General features: G+C 32.2%; 2 protein-coding genes across 2 annotated transcripts in view; one reads left to right on the top strand and one right to left on the bottom strand.

Annotated features, from left to right (window-relative positions):
• Window positions 1-15,066, bottom strand: part of LOC125051890 — a 73,712-nt gene extending 58,646 nt beyond the window's left edge. Inside the window, exon 1 of the mRNA XM_047652502.1 lies at window positions 14,664-15,066. Coding sequence (XP_047508458.1) covers window positions 14,664-14,853 — 190 coding nt within the window. The 5' untranslated portion in view covers window positions 14,854-15,066. The remainder of the gene's footprint in view (window positions 1-14,663) is intronic.
• A 115-nt stretch (window positions 15,067-15,181) lies between these two features.
• LOC125051893 (RIB43A-like with coiled-coils protein 2) lies at window positions 15,182-19,747 on the top strand. The gene is made up of 9 exons (XM_047652507.1): window positions 15,182-15,610; window positions 16,440-16,580; window positions 16,839-16,999; window positions 17,740-17,875; window positions 18,056-18,160; window positions 18,332-18,471; window positions 18,854-18,941; window positions 19,140-19,246; window positions 19,495-19,747. Exons 1-9 carry the CDS (start codon window positions 15,488-15,490, stop codon window positions 19,634-19,636), a joined length of 1,143 nt encoding a protein of 380 aa, XP_047508463.1. The 5' UTR covers window positions 15,182-15,487; the 3' UTR covers window positions 19,637-19,747.
• The last annotated feature ends 29 nt before the right edge of the window (window positions 19,748-19,776 follow it).

Below are 19,776 nucleotides of genomic sequence, written 5' to 3'. Positions count from 1 at the left end.
AGCACAGCAAGGGCCATACTCACATCGGCCAATTTGTCCTGGTGTGACTTGTGTCAACTTATGTATTAACATAACGCAAGTATTAACTTGCGTAGACTCACGATGGTTTCGTTGATCAAGATTCATAAGTTTTTAAACTTAATTCTTAAAGCTGTAGTCATAACTTATCATTACAAAAACATACATTATAAATTCGTTAATTATAGAACTAATTAAAACTCATTTAATATTGACCTCACCCAGCCAGGTGTTCCCTTTAACAAGAAAGTTAACCGCATAACAAAAACTGTAATTACATCGACATTTATGACGTAATTAGTTTTTTGTTAGTCTATATGTAACAATTAATAGCATCAATGGGAAATCTTTTTTATTAGATAACCTTGTAAGCTAGCCTATGACTAAGCCTAAACGTGTCTAGGCAACATTAGGAATAGCAGATAGACAGCATTATACACAGAATATTAGGGATTTTAAAGCGAGGTTTTGAAGCAGGTTGTCTTCAACCTAAAAGGCTAATTAAATATTATGTCAAGTCAAGACCAAGCCTGTCAAGACCGACAGGTTGTATCCACTATTTTGTATTGCGGTATATAATTCGTGACAGTAGAGTTCATTTTGATTTAAATTCCCTTATTTAAGAAAGATATTTCTAACATCTTTAAAATATTTTGAGAAATATCTAACGTCTTTCAGGATCTTAACAGGAACTCTATTTTCCAGTGAAAAACATAGATAATTTTCTTAAGTATGAGAGAATTAGAATCGGTTAAATAGTTTTTTACAAAGATTTCTCTTATATTAAGAAGAGGGATAAACTAAGACATGTTAACAGCAAAATAACCGCTATATTCTTCAAGCTGTGACCATAATGAGTTCCAAGAGCCGCACATAATTGCCTCACTATTAATTCTTTAGATCGGACCGATCAAGCGCTATTATTAAATCGTTTGAACAATTCACCGTATAATTTATTGATATTATCGTTTCCGCTATTCACAATAAATATGTGTTTAATCCATATTTATTGTGTTCAAATTAATGTGACATATTTTAATAACATCAAACGCAAATTGTTTTAAGATTAAAATTTGTCTAATTTATTTTTATACACTCATACTTTTAATTTAGGTATCAAAAAAAATACAAAGTCTTCCCTTTTTCTTGATATTATTGTTTCGGAGAGCATTTATAACATATAAAACAAAATTATATATTATAATTATTGTTTCTAAAGTTCGCATGCGCATGCTTAAATATATGTATGTAATGTGATATATTTAGCTAGTCTCACCGATCAAACATAAAACTCAACAAAGCTTCGAACAAAAGCTTTGTTAGACGCGGACAGGAAATGTTGCAAGGTGAGCTTGAGACAATCTATTATGGACAACATTATAACAATATTTAATATAAATGAAAGTATTTTTAATGGCTTTAGTATCACAATGTTAATTATGTAAAATTCTTAAATAATTTAGCAAATTTCTATTGTAAAATCTAGCACAAAATATACTTGGAATTCAGACTATGCTACGTAAAAATTCTTAGAGAACTTTGTAGACGTGTTGTTCAAAGCTACAAAGGGAAAGATGTTGATCTTTCACATTTAAGTACTTTATAGGAACGAGATTAAGGGGTCACGAATACTTAGCACAAAATACTTCGGAAACACCAAGAAACGATCCATAAAGAAAAGATATATTATGTAATTATTTCACCATTTTGAACGCGAGAACACTACACAGGAGAATTTTTGTTGATGATAAAATTATACGTATTGAAAGGCTGCGTTTATTATTAATTTTCTTTGCCATCGTATTATGCATAATATTATACTAAATACAATTAATAATAATAAAATAAATAACAAAACAAAAAATATGTTTGTTGAAACTTGTCCGGTCTGCAGGATTATAGATTATTTACTATTGTTGATAAGCGTAATGAAATCATCGATTGATGGATTGGTCTTGATCACAAGAGCAATTAAAACGCAAATAACATATATACCTATACAACTATAAGAAATATACCTATACCTATACAATAATACATTACGGATTCAAACTTGAGATATAATATTTGTAAGTTTTGATTAAGGATATACTCCTGAGTAGCGGTTAAAATGTACTTTAACCTGATATCGCGAGTGAATTTTCCTGTTCTATTGTGCCATATCGTAAATTCAGTGCATTAGACAAATGGGGTCAAGCGTGTTTACTGTATGCGACATGTCGGTGCCGAACGCAAAAATATTCCATTCTTGGGAGATGTAAGGGCTACCAGATGGTATTATATTACAAATTGTGTATATTTCGAGGTACTTGTGTATCTAGTATCGAAGATTTCCTTATGTAATTGGGTGTACCCAAAGAAATAACTCACATATAGTTAAGGTATTAAAATTAATATTTTGGTTACAAATTAATCATGTTACTAAAAAAAATTACTAAGTTTTTAGTTTTTTTATCTGTCAATCAATGTCAATGTCAATGTTTTATCTGTCAAATGTATGTGTTAATATGTGGTGTAATAATATCGGATTTGTATAGTTTTTTGTTTATACCTAATATATTATGTTGACGCGACTGGTTACGGATATAAACTTACAATAGTCGAAATAGTTTATAGTTTATAATGGTATGTTATTATAATATATAAGGAAAGAAAGTCCATTTAATGGAATCTCAGATATGCAGTCATAGATAATAACTAAGACATTAATTAAGCTTTGGAAGCTTTAACGTATGTAATACAAAAGAGCTAGTTAATATAAGCTTTTGAATTGAATCTCTTGATACCTTAATGTCATGTAATATAAAGCGTAGGGGAGTCACAAGACGGCGTGCACGCACTCGCCTATGAATATTAGAAATATACAAGAGAAACAAGATCCAAATCATGTGATATAACGTTCCACAGCACAAGCGTCGGAGAGATTAGGAAATAACATTTTAAAAAAATTGTTAATGGTCAAAAAGACAATGAAACTGTATCAGCTGTATTGCATGTTATTACTGTCAAATTCTTAATGTGGAATAAAACCAATATTGCTCTTTGTTGTTTGTTCCTACTAAATACAATTATGACAGATTTAATTCAAATCGTAGATAAATCGTAAATCTTGTAAATGTTAATATCTTCTCACCTATCTGTCACACACCCTTAGGTAAGACGTGTAAAGAATAACACATAGCTGTAAGTGAAGCGTATTTAAATCACTTATGGTCTAATGATGTCATTATATAATCTTTTCTTGTTGAATGCGCTGCTTACAACATAGAAATAATTTGATTTGAACTTTGATTATGGCAACACAACGGTTGTTTACTTCTTATAACAATTACAAAATTGGGGCAAATGTATGGGGATGTTGCATAATGTTACATTCTAGCGATTGCTCACTGGATGTTCCGAGTTCTAACGACTAACACATACTAAAAAGTTAAGAAATGTCTAATTTTTTTATATAAATGGTCCATATAATTTATTTCCAATACACAAATATAGGTACAGTGTTCTTAATCTACATCGTAATAATTAAAAAATTATAAATAGAAAGAAAAAGAAAAGATAAAGTATAAATTATTTTTAAAATATTTCCTAAATATAACCTACATAAACATATGTAGTATTTGCTACATATGAAACTCATATTTTGGTATATTTAAGACATATTTCTGGGATTTTTTTGATTAATTAGTAAGATTTGTAGTTATAATCGACTGTATCCCCAATTTCTTGCCAATTAGACAAACAAAATGGAGTCTACAAAAAATTTACAATGAATTTTTTTGTTGGACAAAATAATATGTATATGTATGTATTTTCAAAGAATGGTTGTGACTATTGCTGGTTGTGAGCTATCATAGGGCAAAGAATCTAAGAAGCTATGAACATATTTAAATGTACAATAAAATAAGCTATTTTAAGGTACGTATTCTATTCATTCATGACTGAAGTACATTAGGTCGTAAATTAATCGAGAAACAGTAGTTTTCTGTTAATTTTAACAAGCAATTTAACTTAACAGTTTGTGGCAGTTACGAAACCTAGATTATATTTTTCGAATACTATACGGAAAGATTGGTTTGTATCGAATAAACTGAAAAACATATTATAGAAATTATTTCACAATTTGTATGATGTCGCAGTAAAATTAATCGGGACAGGATGTTAAGGTTTGATTATACACGACATGTTATTCTATTATGAGAAAAAATAAAATTGATAAACAATAACACTTACTGTCTTATATAAAAATAGATGGAAGGAATAACCAATTTTGCAGCAGCATATCAGAGTTACGACAGAAAATTATAGTTTTGGCAGCATTTAAATACATTAAAATAGATACTTTATATCGATATAGTATTGTGAGCAGTGTTGGCCTAGTGGCTTCAGCGTGCGACTCTCATCCCTGACCGAGGTCGTAGACTCGATAGAGATCGTGAGGAAACCGGCTTGCCTTAGGCCCAAAAATCGACGGCGTGTGTCAGGCACAGGAGGCTGTTCCTCTACTACTAGAAGGTTTTAGCGCCGCTGATTTATTTACTTTATACACCGATATGACGGTATTACCAAAATTACAGTGTGACTAAAACTCAAAACATTTCAAATACATTTTGATTCTAAAAGGAGCAGCATATTACGGAAAATTATAGTGAAGCAACGGCATTTTTTGCAACTACCTACAATAACCACTAATTACAATTAAATGACACCATGTTTGCGTCAGCGTTTACAAATTAAAAGTCATCAATCATACTTCGGCTGGGGTCATTAAACTTTCGGCGTCGTGCTGTCTGTCCAAATCTAAATACGTAACAAAAAACTGTAATTAAAAACAAGTGTCGTATATCATTTGAGGTTGACGAACTATTCTATCAATTGGTGAGTTAGTGGCCTATTGTATCCTGTGCAGGGTGGGGCCATGGGAACTGTCATTTGAGACAATGAGATCAAGAGTACTATGTCATTGAACTTGTTAAGAAAGATACTTCGATAAAAGAGATCGTCGTTAAAGAACTTTATAGATGTGTTTACACTCTCAAATACCAGACTATATTTTGTTTTGACCATAGAACATAGCCTTGGATTAGGTTCGGCCCGCGGTTTCGTATGTATATGTATGTCTATTAGCGTATTGGTGAACCTGGTTACCCATGAGTAGATAGATGAAGAAATAAATTCTATTTTGACAAATAGAAAGCATCACTTCTTCTACCACAATCTGTGGCGATCAATAATACCATATTTACAATTCAAAAGTTAGTTTATAATTTAAAAATTAATTATAGTTAAATTAAGACTTTCTCCTTGTTCCTTGTTCTTAAGTTCCAGATAATTTAAATAAATAATATTTTTTAATGATTACATTGGTTACCTACGTGAATAAACTAGGTTTATATTTTGTTCCTAATACCTAGACATTTTTTTTAATATAGTAATCTATCTTTTTTTATCAAGCCGATCGTCAAGTTTTTGTGTTCGCAACTTTAGGATTCGCTTTGGTTTTGACATAACGCTAGGTTTGACACTCTTGAAATTGTTTTAATAATTGCCAATGACATAAGTCGGATAAATGTCATTGTGAGCTGCCATTGTCATTAATATGTCACAGAGCTCATTACCAACATCAAAGTCAAATTAGTTCAAAACCATTAATACCCTTGGTTTATTAGATTTGTCAGTATTAATAGATCCACAAATAAACGACTATTTGATAGTTGGTAGTAATAGTGATTTCATCGTCATTATTATTATTAAAGGTAATTTATTATGTCGGAGCAATGGCGAAACTGTCAGTATTTATTGATAAATTGTGTCTCAATGGCCACCGACTTTAAAAATGTTTTTAGAATTTCGGTTGCTAAATTCAAAAGAATTTATATAAAACCTGAGAAACGTAAAAGCTTTTAAGTCTATCTGTCCATCAACCTTTGTCACAGAGCAATTAGCTGTAGGGGAAAATTAAAATTGTCATGTCAAAAGAGAAAAGCGGAAAATGCTATCCAAAAGAAGAAAGAAAGAAGTTTGCTTTTGAATTTAATCGATAATGATTTTTTCACACAGATGAAGGCACTTTTTACCGTGCACTTCACTGTGGCTACAAATCCTAGTTACCGAGGGTCGTTCAAGAAAATAGCCTCCCAAAACTTTAAAGGCAACATACTAGTGAGTCTTCCGGCAAAGTTTATAAGCATATTATTTAACAGATTTTTTTAATTTAACTTCAGGCCAACAGTCTCTGCGTAGGTGTTTCTTGAATAAAAAAGAGTTTCTGATTCGGTAAATAGAATAATTAATTTAGTTACTTGATTGTAAGATTTTTGTAACTTTATGACCACGCCCACTGTAATTCACTCAAACAAACAAGTAATATATTGTATTATTTTCAAAATGTTTGATTTCCTTCTGTGTGAAAATAAAGAACAGACGTACTGTTTAAATAATACAAAGGGAATTTTAAAATAAACATGGGATACAATAAAAATGCACGGAACAGTCTAGACGTGATTCTAAGTACTAAAAGTTAAATTGGGTCTTTAGAAACTGACTCACTGATATGATGAAAGTACTTGTAACATTTTATAATATTTTACCCAACGTACAGCGATTTACCGCGGGCTATACGTACTCGATTACCAACAAAACATATCTTATATGTTAAATCGCTAATAACCAATAGTATTTTGACCATGTACTTATATTTATATATTTTATATTTATTTGTGTATCAGTATTCTTACAGATGCCTTGCGATTCTGTGACTCACTTTTCGAACTCTCACAGCGGATTTGGCATTCTGATAAACAATAACCTACAAGCTCCCTCCTTATCAGAATGCCAAATCGTAAAATGATTGCTTTACGACTGATTTGAGCGCGACCGCCGCTGTGAAAATCGGTGTGAGAGTACGAAAAGTGAGTTACAGAATCGCAAGGCTGCTTATTATACAATATATAAACAATTCAACTATAAACAGAAAACACAGTTAACAATTATTACCTACTTATACAAAAAAAAAAAATATTGTAAGATGCATTTATCATTACAATATGTTCAATATAAAAGAGAAATAATAAAGCCATTCTATCTAATTTAGGAACCTATTTGCTGGTAATTTGTGTTATAATCTGAAAGTATACGATACATGACTGAATTACGTAAATAGTATTAGACCAAGGAGTAAAGTTTTGATTTTAATTTGCCTATTTATAATAATAATAATAAATCTTTATTTATCCACATTTTATTTACATATAGTATACAAAAAGAAATATACATAAAATTCTATCAAGCTAAGGTTGCAGCCCCCGTCCGGGAGAAGGCCCTCCAACGTTTCCCACCATCCCATCTCTTGCCGTCATCACCCATTTTTTGCCAGCTATCCACTTAGTCTTTAATTTGGGTATTTACGGATAAAAGTTAGTTGCGTTGCCCGAGTTAAATTATAACATTTGACCGAATGAGACGACGAGTTTTAGTCAATCACGATCGTGTAAATAAGGTTACGTGATACAAATGAATGCTGATGATATTACACCTGATTCGAGAGAAATCTTTAAAACAAGAAACTTATATATGTGTAACGAGGTGAGTAAATAGCATAGAATTATGTCAGAGCGCTCAATGCTATCTTATCAATGAATAGCACTTATTATACAAACACTGCTGATAACTTACTTTTAATTGAATGAGTATCATTTAAGCTGATACCAAGGTCATTTGCGCATATTACGATAACATTTGCAATATATATATCTTGTATTACAATTGTATACTTAAATTGTAAATATCTAACCCTATCCTAAGGCTTTAGAAATCATGATTTTTCTTATATTTGAAGTTACGAAACGACTAATATATAACGTATATTATGTACTATGTATTTGAGAATATAAAATGAAAGACGAAACAACTGCGTAAATCTATATATATAAAAATGAAACGCGTTTTCGACGGATTTGTCTGATTCTTTTTTTATAATATTCCTTGAAGTACGAGGATGGTTCTTACGGAGAGAAAATTAAAAAAAAAATGAGTAAAAAAGTCTAAAAACAACACTTTTCTATATTCCCATACAAAATATTCGTAATAATATTTAAAGGCAATTTGAACTTTAATACCATACCATAAAGTTCAAGTGTTAGTGGAGGGGTTCCGAGAAGGTAAATTTTTATTTTTTGACATAATGTATTTGTTGTATTATCAACTTTCTTTTTTTTATCTTACTAGCTAGACCGATGTCCCGAATAGACTGTTAGGCGGTACGATGTTCGCCAGGCCAGCTAGTTATATATAAAATTAATTTATTGTTTAAATCACAATCTCAAAAAAAAGGACTAGCTTATGAACTCACCTTACGCAGAGTTGGATGTGCTCCTGAGACTTAACATGTAGTTACACATCACACCCACCCACTTACATGCACCCACACACTCACTCATTCACTCAAAAATGGTTCCCAAATCTTACACATTATAAAAAAAACACATTATGTTTAATATCTAAAGTTATCACTAAAAACTGAATACCGAAAGGCATAACGGTGATTTTACTCATTAAAAAGAATGCGGTTACGTGACATTTCAAGAAATTCGTGTCACATTCAATGTAAATTATGTACTAATTAATTGCGTATATAGTCACTAGTAGACATACAGGCGGCATTCCGTCAATTAATGTAACAACTTGTCAAACTTGACAGTAGCAAGTACTGTTACATTATTCTTACTATACAAGATAGATGAAATAATAAGACGAAAAACAAAAGTGATAGATGCGTGATAAGCGTTGGTAGGATGCGAATGGAGAAAGAAAGCCATAGACAGAGACTGCTGCTGACAAGCTGCAGGAGGCCTTTACTTGTGGTGGGGTTCCGATCAACGGTACTGATGGCAGCTAGGATAAAGATAACAAGAAAAAAAAGTTATATAACAAATCTAAGATACGAGTATATAATTAATTAATTGTAATGATTGGAAATTAAACGGGCTTTTATTATTATTATTATTAAACAAAATAGTCAAGACTTTTTCTTGATTGTTGCTATCGCGGAATATAGTTAAAATAAGTATTAAGAATATCCATAGCGCAAAATCATGAGCATACCCCACATACACACCTTCACGTACCTACCCTCACTTTTACACCATCGCACAACACAGCCAAATTAGTTAAATGTATTATGTATTCCATCTCTGGCTATATTTTCAGTGTAACTGTTTGTTATTATATATAATTTATGTTAGCTGTAGGGTAAATTAATAAATAAATATTCCATCTATATAATACAAATTTTCGTTTTGTTCAAAATGTTGTCTGAAAACAGCCCCTCAGTTCAAAGTAATAAAATGTTTTTCGAAAATGTTGACGTATCAACGATCACAAAGGTCATGTTTAGACCAGACATTTATCTCTCTTATATGACCCTCATCAAGTTTATCATATTAATTGTGAAGATAAATATATATCCTTCATAATGGAATTATTCAGCCAGGAAACAAAGGTCTATTCTACGTTCATTTATTTACTATTGTTACTGACTAAATCAGTCGTATTGACTGTTGTTGTTTTATGTGCTTTACATAAAGAGACAGATCCTTTGTATTTTATGATATGATACCATTTCATAGAGCGAGTGTGTACTTTAGTTAAAAGCATAGAAAAGGGAAAATGCAACTCACAACATTCTAAAGCGTCGGTAAAATGCTCCGTGGTTAAAATGGAGGTGCTATAGTCTTATAAGGCTGATTTTTGTAATTCAAAGTTTAGAGGGCTCTTTTTTAATGGATGCAATATATTCAGTTAAATTAATGTTATAATTCAAGTGCCTCGCCGGTATATACAAAATATATAAATGTTATTTATTTATTTATATTATTTATACTAACATACAAACATTATAACATTGAAAACTTAACTTAAATGAATATCTCGTGTCACATGTTCGTTCCCATACTCCTCCGAAGCGGCTCGACCGATTCTTATGAAATTTTTTATACATATTCAGTTAGTCTAAGAATTGGCTACTATCTATATTTCAAACCCCTAAGTGATAAGGGGAGTCTACCCCAAAAAATATATTTTTTATTTTTATTTTTTATGATACAGCATACAAAAATACATACAACCCCTTATTTTCACTCCTCTACGATCAACCCCTATTTTTATTATTGTAGATAGCTATTTTTATTGATCTGAAAAAATGTTTTCTAGAAATAATATACATGACAAAACAAAGTTTGCCGGGTCAGCTAGTGATAATATAATATTTTGTATTAATAATAGTTTTCGACATTCCAAAAACCCATAGCTATCATTTATTGAAGATTTTCACAAGATAAATGTACTTGAGGGAGTTTTCAGAAGCCTTTACAAAGAAGCCGTTACACAAATTCTAAAACCACAAAGTTTAGACAATTAAAAACAAAACAAAAAAACATAATTTATAAGCCAATTCACGGCAATTACCTTCCTGTTATTAACTACTGTCAACATATTATAACTACAGTTTAATTGAACCATCATTCTAATATTGATAAAACAATAACTTTGTACAATATAAAAGTTTCCATTATCTAGAATAAACTCAACAAGTAATCGAGTGAAGTAGAGTGAAATTAAGTTTTAATCGAAGTTCTTAGTTTCCTTGAGAACAGACAGTAACTCGATATACAATGTAATAGACGTAGACTAACCTTGGTGGGACATAAGATATTAATTAGGATTCTACAGAGTAAAAATATTGCATTATTTATTTGTATGATAACACCTTGAAGCTAGGTATAAAAATGTGGCATTCTTTGTTCTCTCTAAGCTTCGAAAGACTGAAGAACCTGAACAAAGATTATTACTTTGTTCAGCCTGCTCGATCTCTTTAATGCATGCATTGTTGTCAGTGGGTGTATTTCATCAAGACCTCGTCTAATTAATTAATTAAACTAATTAATAATAGGAGTGACGATCTGCACCATTTGAACAAAGAATAAAATTGATTAGATAACATAATATTCTAATATATATAAAATTCTCGTGTCACAATGTTCGTTCCCATACTCCTCCGAAACGGCTCGACCGATTCTTATGAAGTTTTTTAATGCATATTCAGTAAGTCTGAGAAACGGCTACGGTTTATTTTTCAAATCCCTAAATGTTAAAAGGGATTTTTTTATTGTTATCTGTCATTACAGATATTATATATTTTTTTTATTATTGTTATTATGTGTGTGTGTTTTTGTTAGTAATAAATGTTACGTTGAAGGAATAGTACATCTTCCCTTTCTCAACCATTTATATGATTATTATCAATGCATCGTAACTAAACTTACGCGATAGATGTCAAATATTTTTAGAAAGTTTTACGAAAAGAATCTCCCTTTTCGTAATTATATAATAGCAAAACCCTTCAAAATATCAAAACTCTAAAAAATAATTCTACTAGGTACTCGACGTTTAATGTAATTAATTATTAAATATTTACCAACTGCATCTCTAAGGCGATTGCAAATACTCACTGTTAATATCGTTTGAATTACAAATTACAACCTCAATGTCACAGTTCTATTGCTAATGTACGAGTCTAACACGACCTACTTGACTAATAAACTTGTGTGCACGATTCATTTTACAACGGAAATTTACCGCGGTTTGAAATTATTATTAATTCATATGATATCTAAATAAGCAGCCCTCTTAAGCAATAATTAATATACGAACCACAGAATAAGTTACACGTTTTGTTTATTACATACTGTATGGTATCTATCTCTAATATAAAATAAATAAATCAGTGGCGCTACAACCTCGTTAGGTCTGGGCTTCAGATATCTGAATCTGTTTCATGATCATTTTTTCAAGCTTTTAGGCAATTAGGTGATCAGCCTCCTGTACCTGACACACGCCGTCGACTTTTTGGGTCTAAAACATTTCGGTTTCCTCAAGATGTTTTCCTTCACCGTTCGTCCAAAAAGTTCATTGGTGCACAGCCGGGGATCGAACCCACGACCTCAGGGATGAGAGTCGCACGCTGAGGCCATTAGGTCAACACTGCTCTGCCAAGCATTGTACAATAAGCAATTTTTTTCGTTAGAGATGAACAGAAAATATTACTCTCCATACAATTTAAATAGATATGTAATATTAAAGTTAAGCTGGTAATAAGACTATCTAAGTCTATGTTTGTAGATGTTTTTTTATTGAATATTTACGTGCAACTGTCTTTAACGCAAGGATCTTACATTTAAACCCTTAAGTTGATTGACTTATGATCCTAAATGTTTATAATTTTCGATATCTTTAGCCAAAATTATTTAGAAAATTGAAAACATGTGTTGTTAGTATTTTAAAGCAGGATATTCAGTTATATGCTACTGTAGAGTCGGCACGTGTAAGTAAACTGGAATAATCTTTACAAATATTACAGAGGTTTTTAAGTTACAAATGCCCATGTTTCAAGTCTTGCCAAAAGGATTGGATATTTTTCTGGATATTCAAAAATACGACAAACAATTTTGGTCACCATCCAAAAAATAAGATATTTGTGATGTAACACAGATGACTTTCCAAGCCTTAATCCAAAAACACACCAATAGATTATTAATAAGTCTTTTGTTCATCCTTGAGGTCGTTGGTTCAATCTCTGGCTGTGTACCAATGGACTTCCTTTCTATGTGAAGTCTGTGTCGTGAGGAAACCAGCCGTAAACTTGCCGTAGACCCAAAAAGGCGACGGCCTGTGTGGCACTGGAGGCTGATCACCTACTTGCGTATTAGATTGACAAATAATCAAGAAAAAGACACAGAAATATGAGGCTCTAAAAAGGTTGTAGCGCCACTGATTAATTTTTTATGAGAGTTCCAGAAATAAAAACGAAAAACGATGCATAATTATAATCACGCGTCTTGTCCCCGTCAAGGGAAGTGGAACCTGTTTTTTCGATGGAGTGAATGCCTTTCTCCCAACTTTTTATGATGGAAAGGCTCGAATGTCAAGTTGAATAACCTGAAGCATTTTTTGTAAGCGTTTTTGCTTACAAAGCTTTTGAAATCATATATGGTAAGCAGTTTATATTACAGTACATTATTTACAGTTACATGTTGTTAATATAAAAAAAAACTAATCTTACGTTGATTTGTATGTGGAGCAAGAATAATAATCTCGTCATATTAGAATAATAATGTTATTAGAAGTACGTTATATATATAACTGTTAACTGACTCATGATATAGACGATACTACTCCACTGTTTATATATGTACTTAAAAATATCTTTCTTGATAAAATTCAAGTGTAAAAAACCTTACCATGACATTGAATATGGAAGAATGCAAGAAACTTATTTTCGACACACTCTGATAACGACATAGGAATATATTGCCATTTCTCTTTGTATCTTTAAGCAAACACAACATACAGACTATATGATTGTAATTGTTACATCACTATATTAACAGTGATTTTTGGCACTGTCATCCCAAAATATTTTCTTCATAGAAACCTTATGCCCCTTGAATATACACGTTCAAGTTATTTTTATTTTTTTTAATTCTATTTAATCTCCTATACCAATGAAAGAAACAAGTGTTTCAGAACAAAGCCACAAACTGTAATAAGTCCGTGTGTACAAAGACTCTATGTAGTACATAGTTTGTGACATCTAGCTCACCGAGCCACAAAAGAAACTATATCATAAATTATAAATAAATCCAAAAGCGTAGTCGTATTAGTTCTCCGCAGACTAGTAACCAAGCTAAAATATTTATTTAGCCTCACCTATAAACAAATACTTGCTAACCTTAATAAGAATAATGAGTCGATAAACAATAAACGAAAAACAATAAAATATAATATGCCAGTGTCGTATGTGTAATTAATTGATCGCCAAACAATTCGAACGACAACGCGCGATTAAGCCGCCTCGACTCACACTCTACACAAGGACGTATTTTTGATAATGATTATGTAAATTCAATTCTATTTTTAAAATTTACTGTAAGTTAATCGTAATGGCGTCTTTTTTTATTAGGGACATTATAATCTGTAAAATTTTGCTTTTTCGCGTGACACAGATGAGAAATTACCTAATTGTTTGTTAGAACTTTTACGTAAATATATAGTCCAACCTATATTATGTTTACTACTGAAATGTAAATTACATTTACAATTAATTTAAAAATAGTTTTATTAGATGAATTTTTAGCACTGTCTTCATTTTCTTATTTATATTATATTCTTATTTATATTATATATTATTTCTTATTTATATTAATAATAAAACCTAGAATTTATTGAGAAAACATTTTCGGCAGCAAAGAATAAGTATATATTATATGTAGATTATTTAATTAATATTTTTTAAAAAACCTAAGTCTTCATTCTTCTTTGTTGTCCCTTGTTGTAAAGAATGGAAATATATGGCTAGATAGAACAGAATTTTATCGCGCTAATAGAAAAATAAATGTGACAAACATTTGATTCGGAACACGTAAACAATGAGTGTTTCAGCCTCGGAATATTTATCAGTATCATACACCAGCTGTTATGCGGAAACGAATTCAACAATAGCTTTTTGATTTAATAACAAACTTTATAACATCTTGGATTATTTATATAAAAAATATAATTTTTACAAGTCGAGTTTACCGAGAACCTACCTTTTCTGCGTCCGAACGGCCCACAAAAAGAGTTTCCTTTGCCAATAACGTTGTCATCGATATATTTAACCAGTTTTGCTGCATCTTCGGCTCTGTGCCCCTGGGAGACACTCCATCTTGAGGGTAAATCCTCTTGCATTGATTCCGATTTACCTTTGGTACCTCTAGATTTTTTCAATACACTGGTCATGCCGTCACCTCAGACCGTCACATTACACAATAACAAGTTTAAAATTTTAATTTAAAAATAAACAAAATAACACTTAAAAAACACTATTAGAAATCAAACACGCGCGTATTACGTCTACGTCAATTCAAGGTTATGAAAAATACGTCTTGTCTAACTAACGTCCGTATTCTACCGTGTTCATACTTCAACTTAAGCGCGGCGGCGCGGCGTATCGCGCGCTAACCGCTTACTACGCACATTGGTCATCGCCACACAGATCGCGATGTTGCCAGTTTTTTAATTTCTACCAAATGATCTTCACTTTCGTTCTTGTCAGTTGATTTTCCCTATCTTTTATTGTTTTCGTACGTTGTATACGTACTAATCATTTAATTTTCTAGCTCGCACAAAGAATGAGGCATAGTCAGAGACATCACTGAATCTTACATTGATCAGTTTTAGACAGGCTACAACTAAACTGAGGTGCCTACCAAGTGGTATTTCCCAAGTATAACATATAACGAAACTCGTTAATCATTTCACGTTCTAAGATTTCTTAATCGATCACTGGTAACCATGACAACATACGTTGTTGGATCATTTGTAGAAATATTTTTGACTTGGTGTTTTTAGCTGATTATTATTCGCATTAAAAATGATGAAACTTCAAATATCTAACGAACAAGACAGGAAAGAAGCCCAAAATAGAGAGAGAAAGAGACAATGCGAGTTGGAAAGAAGATCAAGGATCTTCAATGCTCGAAATCGAAAGATTGGTGTAAGTACAATTTTTTCTATTCCATTAATTAATTAATAAAAGATCTCGGAAACCTGTTCCACTCCATTACTACGACCATTTACTTCGTGAAGCGTTTCGTCTTCTCTTACCTTTTTCTGTAGATTGAGTCATACTCAATCTCACACTCTACACTACCCACCATCATATGTGATGGTGGTTTTATCGAATAAGAACGTGTATCACAAAGAACGTTTCCATTACTGTTGATTCATAATTTTTAACAATAAATACAAAGCCCTAATACATACGAAATATCCTTGACATCACAAAAACAGGCACACAATTGTCAGTCCTAGGATAAGGGAATACTAAGATAAGAACAATGGAAGAGGTTAGACTGATAATATAACACATACTTTGCCTTTAAGTAACCTAGCTCACAACACGCACAAGCACTCACAAGATATTATATAATTGAGGGCGTAATTAATAAATAAAATTGGAAAATTTCGACGCGTTTTCAAGTGTGTCAAACCTAGGTTATACACAAAACTAACGGGAGTCAAAAAGTAAATTAAAATAAAGAGGCGATCGGCCGTGTCAAAAAAATTATTTACCACCCTCAGCAAAATTGTCTAAAATAAAAATATGTATTACGATTTACGAACAACCTAAAGAATTAATAACACATAAAACTACCCACTCTCACAATCTAAACACTACAACAATCAATTTTAATATGATAGATTATTATATTATAATTTGTATTGCCCTACTAATTTATAAACCAGCTCGTGACTATTATAAGCTGGAAGCGTTGGTACAAGACCAATACAACCACCAAAGTTACAACATTATAAAATTACAGATCGACCTACCGTTCTTGGAGCGGCAGGTGGCTGAGAAAAGAGTTGAGAGAGATGAACAGGAAAAAAATAATCTTGCCTTTGCTAAACAAATGATCAAAGACAGCAATTTAGCGGTGGTACTTGAAGCACGGGAACAAGAGGTATTGAAATGGAAATGAATTGTTAGTTGTATTGCAAATGGCGTTTTTAAGTGATACTTTTTTGTTTTTAGAAATAGTGTTTTGTTTTGTTGTGAAGTTAGTTATAACGAACATTATCTCTTTTCCCTTAATACTCACTATTAAGGCAAGTGGGTAATTGTGTTTATAAACCGACACTATCATTAGAAGGACCTTAGGAGACTTATAATCAACCTTTCAAGGATTTAAACTAAGCTACATATTTTATTTTATGTCTAGGAGCGGCGCCGGATTAACGTAGAAATAGACGAGTTCCGAAAGAATTACCAACGACTGGAAGATCGCAGAGAGTTCGATCTCAACAACCCTGATGTCTTGAAAGTTCAGCTGCCGCCGAGAGCGTCTGATGGGGAACCAGTGGGGATGTCTAGCGCTCAGAAGTAGGTTTTTTTATGAGACAGGGGCTAAGAAGCACGCACGTTCTAAGTAGAAAAAAGTGCCATTTGCCGTCCATGGACAGGTGTCAGCAGGTGCAATGTGTGTAAATTGAAACCTTTATTGTCTATTCCATTAACTTAACCAAAAACATAAATAAACATTAGCAAATTATTTCTGCAAATTACATTTAATATTTACGTAATAAAATAGGCTACCGTGTCAATTAAAATAAAACGTAGGTATATCGACTACAACAATTTTACATTACAATAGTTATATTATTGGTTTACTGGACTCCTGTTTGTTATTTCACATATCTTTATATATGTATATATAACTGTATATCTTTTCCGCAAGTGTTTGTAATTAAACTCCTTCTAAACCGAACCGATTCTTGTGCGTTCAAGTGGATTCGAGTTTGGTTTAAATTTACAATTAGACAAAAAATTTTTATAGAACAGGGATCAAACGGGCAGGATGTTATGTGATAATAATTGTTAAGTGGCAATGTGAGTGCCCATGGACCCGCCGCCTATGGGCACTCACAGAAGGCTCGAAAGTCCGTTGCCTGTTTTTTTTGTGTATTTAAGACGTGTGTTCAGGACAACGCCTGTCGTGACCTCTAGTTTGATAATAAAACAGAATTAACACCTTTCCCACGCTCAGGAATTACCTCTAGAAATAAATATTAAATTTATTTCGATTCTATTCTATTTATTCGATTTTCTTGGGATTTCTCCAGATTTGAAGGTGAAGATTTGGAGTACGAGGAAAGAAAGAAAATAATGGCGGAACAGAAGAATGCGTGGCTTGAACAGCAGGTGCAGGAGAGAAAGGCAGCTCAGGAAGAGAGAAAAGCTGCTGAAGCTGCCTATATGGTAATACTTTATTTAAGTATTGTATTTAATATGTAATGTTTCAAGTCCTGGCTTTCTACTACACACATATGTATCACTTATTATTTCTGTGCGATAAGAATTCATGTAATAATAAAATTTGAAATGAAAACCGGAGAGAATAAATAGAAAAATTATTAACGAAACATGATTTTTCTCCAGATGGCGATTAAAGCAAGAGACGCGCGCGCAAGTGAATTAGATAAACTGGAGAGAGAGTGTCGATATCGGCTGGGACAGGCCAACCTACGGTACAACGAAGCATTGGTGAGTACAGAATATAACAGTTTCAGATAAAGATAATACAGTTCCTTGTCAACACAAATATTGCTAAATTAAACATTAGCTCTATGACAAAATTACAATAAAAACCTTTGGTTTCTCATAAAATTTGTATGCTGTATATGCATTGGTTACATCGTCTTTTAAACTCATCAGGCAGCTGAAAAGAAACAGCTGGAGCAAATAATGAAAGAGCAAGAGGATGCCGACAACACGGCTGAGATGTATAACAATCTAACATCGGATATGCTCACTGAGAACCCTGACGTCGCCAAGAGTGCCCTCGGGAAGAACAGGTTGTATTCGTATTAAGTACTTTGCGAATTACGAATTTCGTTCTAAGTACAAATAGGTCAAGTTACTTGACCCGGCATTTAGATGCTACTTAAGTAACTGACTTATAACTGCCTTTTTAATGAAATTGTTATACTATACTTTTTAAATGGAGATTTTTAAAAAGTATAGTACTTTTATGCTTTCATTATTTTTTGAAATTCAACATCATGTCAGACTCTAACCCTCTTATTCTGAACTAAATCAATTTAAATACTGTGTTATAAGACTGGCTTTAACTCTCCTGAGAAATCACCTCCATGGCACTCCCTGATTGACTATATTGACGAGTTTCTAATGATAGGAATTATTTCATAATTCGTAGTAATTACTATTCCTTGACAGGGCCATTGGCTTCATGTACAAGGGGATGAATCAGGAAGAGTTGAAGAAATTTTATGCTGCGCAAAAAGAACAAATGGCTGCCGCAAAGGTTTTTACCATTCACAATACACAACATTTTTATTATAGACTAGTGTGAGTCAATTCTCACACGTTGACTTATTATTTAATGCAATGTTAGTCTAGTATTTAACTACTTTATTTTATTTTAATGTCACTGATTGTATAGTTATTTCTCAATACACATCACAATCGTAGAATAACAATTTAATTCACCACTTAATTTAAGGCAAAACGCGAAGGTGAAGAAAAGATGGAAGCAGAATGGCAGGCGCTCGCAAAATCCATACAACGAGAGGTGGCGGCTCAGGACATCGTTGACCAACGAAAGAGAAGGTATACATAGCGGAGTCCAAACTTTGTCTTTGGCATTATAACCTATTATCTACAGAACCGGGTAATTTAAAGAAAAGCCATTCCCCATCCGTGCTTCTCTGTAATAATACTGCGCTTGAACGCTGCTAGCAGATTTTTTTCTAAAATTTTGTTCTAATTGCCACAATTATTACATGAAAGTTAAAACAATACTGATTATATTAAGGTAAAAAAGCAGAATTACCATTTTAAATAATAATATATTTTAGGGAGATCGCTCGCCAGCTTATGGAGGAAAATCAATTGATGGCTCTTCAGCAAAAAGAGAAAGAGAAATACTACAAAGAAGTCGTCTACAACAACACTCCGACTGACGATTACTACTCCCAGTTTAACACTACTACGAGATAAATATGGCAACATTTTAGTAGAATTATTTTGTTACTTTTAGTGAGTGGCTTCAAAATTGTTGTGAATGTAACATGCAATGTTTTGTTTACTATTAAATTGTTCATGGTCAAAGGATAAATTTATTTAAACTCACCTGGTAA

This window comes from Pieris napi, chromosome 8 (assembly GCF_905475465.1).
Source record: "Pieris napi chromosome 8, ilPieNapi1.2, whole genome shotgun sequence".
Classification (NCBI taxonomy): Eukaryota; Metazoa; Arthropoda; class Insecta; order Lepidoptera; family Pieridae; genus Pieris; species Pieris napi.
This window is presented reverse-complemented; position numbering and strand designations above follow the sequence as displayed.

Excerpts from the sequence above, each read along its gene's own strand:
- LOC125051893 (XM_047652507.1), top strand. The coding sequence starts at position 15,488 with ATGATGAAACTTCAAATATCTAACGAACAAGACAGGAAAGAAGCCCAA. Across the intron at positions 18,472-18,853 it reads AGTGCCCTCGGGAAGAACAG|GGCCATTGGCTTCATGTACA; the intron begins GTTGTATTCGTA and ends ATTCCTTGACAG. Across the intron at positions 19,247-19,494 it reads GTTGACCAACGAAAGAGAAG|GGAGATCGCTCGCCAGCTTA; the intron begins GTATACATAGCG and ends AATATATTTTAG.